The sequence below is a fragment of the Oncorhynchus tshawytscha genome, linkage group LG06 (assembly GCF_018296145.1).
Source record: "Oncorhynchus tshawytscha isolate Ot180627B linkage group LG06, Otsh_v2.0, whole genome shotgun sequence".
NCBI classification, from domain to species: domain Eukaryota; kingdom Metazoa; phylum Chordata; class Actinopteri; order Salmoniformes; family Salmonidae; genus Oncorhynchus; species Oncorhynchus tshawytscha.
Window position 1 is genome coordinate 35,882,157 of NC_056434.1, and position 4,461 is coordinate 35,886,617.

A 4,461-nucleotide genomic window follows, 5' to 3' on the forward strand; every position below is an offset into this window, starting at 1 on the left:
ACCCCCTCCGCTGTGACTGCCTGTTCCGATGGGTGGCTAAGGAGCAACCTCACACAGATACACAGATGCCGCAGGCTGTGAGGTTTATCCAGCCTCAGGCCACGTTGTGTTCTGAGCCTCCAGAGCTGAGGGCTCGTAGTGTGAGGGAGGTGTCAATCACCGAGATGTCAGCGTCCTGCCTACCCCTCATCCCCCCTGGTATCCTTCCTCACTACATGGGGGTGAGAGAGGGGGAGAGGCTGACTCTGCACTGTCGCGCGCTGGCAGAGCCTCAGCCCACAATCTATTGGGTCACTCCTTCTGGAATGAGACTAGGACCATCCGACCACACCCACAGCATCAAGCTTGCATCCAGCCAGACATCCTCTTACCATTCCCCCTTACCCAGCCGAGCATCTGGTAATGCCTCAGTCCTCACCCCTTCCTCTCCATCCTCCACTGCCTACCGGTTACTGCCAGAGGGGACATTGGAGATTGTCATGGTGACGGCCCGGGAGGCGGGTCTGTACACCTGTGTGGCTGAGAATACACTGGGGGCCGACACTCACAGTGTGACTGTTGGGGTGCAGGGGCAAGGGAGGGGGGGTTTGAGGCGCCGGATGTTGGAGGGGAGAGGATAGGAGTTGAAGGAGAGGGTTTTGAGGGAGGTCAGGGCAAGGGTTAAGACAGCAAGCATGATGAGAAGTACACACACAAATAAAGCCTAGCTATATAAATAATTGATGATATAACAACACACACACACTTACTTACATTCCAACGTTTCCAAAGATAAAGGGTTATAGGATAGATACGGCTACCGCTCTTGACGGCGGTACCATTGTAGGTGGTTGTGAAGCCCGATCCGGGAACCACATGTCCTGCCGCAGCTGGGACATGTTGGTTCTGAATCTGGAGCTGCTTGCGGGAATGGTTTGGGAGCAATGGGACCTGTAAATAGAACATATGACAGGGCAGTGGTGTACAATCAGATATGTATTTATATTACACTATATATGCATACACATTGACATTGTTTGTGTTTGTATAAAGAGGACAATCAAACTGCAGTACTGCTTTCTATCCCCAGAACCTATCCACCTAACCCTAACCCAGCGATTGAACTTCAGGAGAGGACTCTCACCCTCTTTACTTACACTAGGGCGCAGGCATTTTCTAAACAGTGCCATTTTATGGTAGCCTATCCTTGCTTTCTTTGAGGTTTTGTAAATCAAAGTGTTTAATGTGAGTAGCCCTTTCTCACTCCATCCTTTCCCTTGGCTTTCTATCACATTACTTTATTCTTCTATCGAACTGCCTGTACATACCATGAACTAGTTTTCCTACCCAGTATACCACTTCTCTTTCAAAGATGATTTAGATGTATTAAATTCTATTTTGAGCTATTATTAAAACATTTTGGACTGATATGCTGATGGTTTGTTTTCCTGACTATTAGCCAATTCCCTTATCACTGGAGGCATGTGCGGAGACGACAACTTAAATTCATATTCAATTACATGTATAACCTATACATTTCTACTGGCCACGGTTTGTATTAGCAATATGTCCGGGGTAATTAAATACAATCTCAGATCATAACACCCTACATAATTAGTATGCTGTGCTGAAGAGCCATAGTGTATTTGCTGAAAAAGAGCACAAATACAACTGAAAGGCTCAGAAGTGTATTACTTCTCATTGAACACAGACACAACTTAACAGATTCAATTGAAGGAAGTCAGGTGTTAGCATCTCAACCCGTCTTCATAGACGAGTCTCAGGAACAGCTTGCCTTCTTTATCTCTTTATTCCTCACAAACAGAGCGCCTTCTACAGAAACAAGGAACTTTGCTCTTACTCAAGGCATTGATTCATTATTTTCTGAACAGTCCTGGTTCTGCTCCTGGGCCCTGCAAACAGTAATGCCATTGTTTTCCAGGACCTTGTACTTGATGGGGTAGTAGAGGTAGCACTGACTGCTGTCAAACACAACAAAAACAGTAGGATTCTCCATCCGATTCACACAGGAGTCATAGTGATCCCGTCCAGAGCTTGTTTGGTTGGGGAGTCGAGGGGGGACGGACGTAGTCTATCGTTCCTAATCAGGTTTTACCCACATGAACCCAGTGTCTCGGCCCTCTGGCGGAGTAGCGGTGAGCTTGCTGGGCAAAACTACAAAGTAAACGCTATGGCTGTGACGGCTAGTGGGTCAAGCCACACGCGGGTTGAAGTTCTGTCGGGAGATATCCTCGACGGCACTCTGAGGTTCCATGGAACAGGTGTCTCTGCAGGACTGTGCCAGGGTCCACCTGCATGTATTGCTTCTGCCAAGTGAACACACACAACACACTGTCAAAGATTTACTCACACACAGAAAATATGTGCATTTTGAATGTATTTGAAGTGCTCAATGTTAGTGGGGGCAAGTCTTAAGAGACCACCAAGATGGCATAGCAGTCAGACGTCTTTTGTCCTCATCTTGTCGTGTCCCGTATATATACAGTGGGGCAAAAAAGTATTTAGTCAGCCACCAATTGTGCAAGTTCTCCCACTTAAAAAGATGAGAGAGGCCTGTAATTTTCATCATAGGTACACTTCAACTATGACAGACAAAATGAGGAAAAAAAACCAGAAAATTACATTGTAGGATTTTTAATGAATTTATTTGCAAATTATGGTGGAAAATAAGTATTTGGTCAATAACAAAAGTTTATCTCAATACTTTGTTACATACCCTTTGTTGGCAATGACAGACGTCAAACGTTTTCTGTAAGTCTTCACAAGGTTTTCACACACTGTTGCTGGTATTTTGGCCCATTCCTCCATGCAGATCTCCTCTAGAGCAGTGATGTTTTGGGGCTGTTGCTGGGCAACACGGACTTTCAACTCCCTCCAAAGATTTTCTATGGGGTTGAGATCTGGAGACTGGCTAGGCCACTCCAGGACCTTGAAATGCTTCTTACGAAGCCACTCCACTCCTTCCGGAGCAAACATCAATTATTCCGGAGCTAGCCAGCCATCAGTCACTCCTGGGCTACAATCACCTATCCGGACCCGTTTTACTGCCAACGCGGAGCCCCACCGGGCCTTCACAACTGGACTACCGACGTTATCTACCCGAGGGAGTTATCCAGCTGGCTCCTCCGTCGCGACGTTACCTGAACACCCATCTACGGTCCGCTAATCATTAGCTGTCTTATCAGCTGCTATCTGAATAGACCTATCGGGCAATTTTTATATTGACATTAAGGAGAGGCATGCTTAGTAGAGTGATCAAAAGGGTCCAATGAGTAGTAAGGTTGGTTGGGGTCACGGCGATTCAGACAGCTAGCCGAGTCATCGGTAGCAAGCTAGCATAGGATGGAGGTCTGTTTTTAGCCACCTTGAAACAGACCTCCATCCTATGCTAGCTTGCTACCGATGACTCGGCTAGCTGTCTGAATCGCCGTGACCCCAACCAACCTTACTACTCATTGGACCCTTTTGATCACTCTACTAAGCATGCCTCTCCTTAATGTCAATATGCCTTGTCCATTGCTGTTCTGGTTAGTGTTTATTGGCTTATTTCACTGTAGAGCCTCTAGTCCTGCTCACTATACCTTATCCAACATATTAGTTCCACCACCCACACATGCGATGACATCTCCTGGTTTCAATTATGTTTCTAGAGACAATATCTCTCTCATCATCACTCAATACCTAGATTTACCTCCACTGTATTCCCATACTACCATACCTTTGTCTGTACATTATACCTTGACGCTATTTTATCGCCCCCAGAAACCTCCTTTTACTCTCTGATCCAGACGTTCTAGACAACCAATTCTCATTGATTTTAGCCGTACCCTTATCCTACTCCTCCTCTTTTCCTCTGGTGATGTAGAGGTGAATCCAGGCTCTGCAGTGCCTAGCTCCACTCCTATTCCCCAGGTGCTCTCTTTTGATGACTTCTGTAACCGTAATAGCCTTGGTTCCATGCATGTTAACATTAGAAGCCTCCTCCCTAAGTTTGTTTTATTCACTTCTTTAGCACACTCTGCCAACCCGGATGTTCTAGCTGTGTCTGAATCCTTGTTTAGGAAGACCACCAAAAATTCTGACATTTTCATCCCAAACTACAACATTTTCAGACAAGATAGAACTGCCAAAGGGGGCGGTGTTGCAATCTACTGCAAAGATAGCCTCCAGAGTTCTGTCCTACTATCCAGGTCTGTACCCAAACAATTTGAACTTCTACTTTTAAAAATCCACCTCTCTAAAAACAAGTCTCTCACCGTTGCCGCCTGCTATAGACCACCCTCTGCCCCCAGCTGTGCTCTGGACACCATATGTGAACTGATTGCCCCCCCATCTATCTTCAGAGCTCGTGCTGCTAGGTGACCTAAACTGGAACATGCTTAACACCCCAGCCATCCTACAATCTAAGCTCGATGCCCTCAATCTCACACAAATTATCAATGAACCTACCAGGTACCTCCC

At 46.3% G+C, this 4,461-nt stretch overlaps 1 protein-coding gene across 2 annotated transcripts in view; it reads left to right on the top strand.

The window, feature by feature from the left end:
• The window catches only part of LOC112252498 (leucine-rich repeat neuronal protein 2-like), a 50,327-nt gene extending 48,918 nt beyond the window's left edge, over positions 1-1,409 (top strand). For both annotated transcript variants that reach the window (XM_024423761.2, XM_024423759.2), the window contains exon 2: positions 1-1,409. This exon is cut by the window's left edge and continues 1,405 nt beyond it. In XM_024423761.2, the coding sequence (XP_024279529.1) occupies positions 1-620 (620 nt within the window). In that variant the 3' untranslated portion in view covers positions 621-1,409.
• The last annotated feature ends 3,052 nt before the right edge of the window (positions 1,410-4,461 follow it).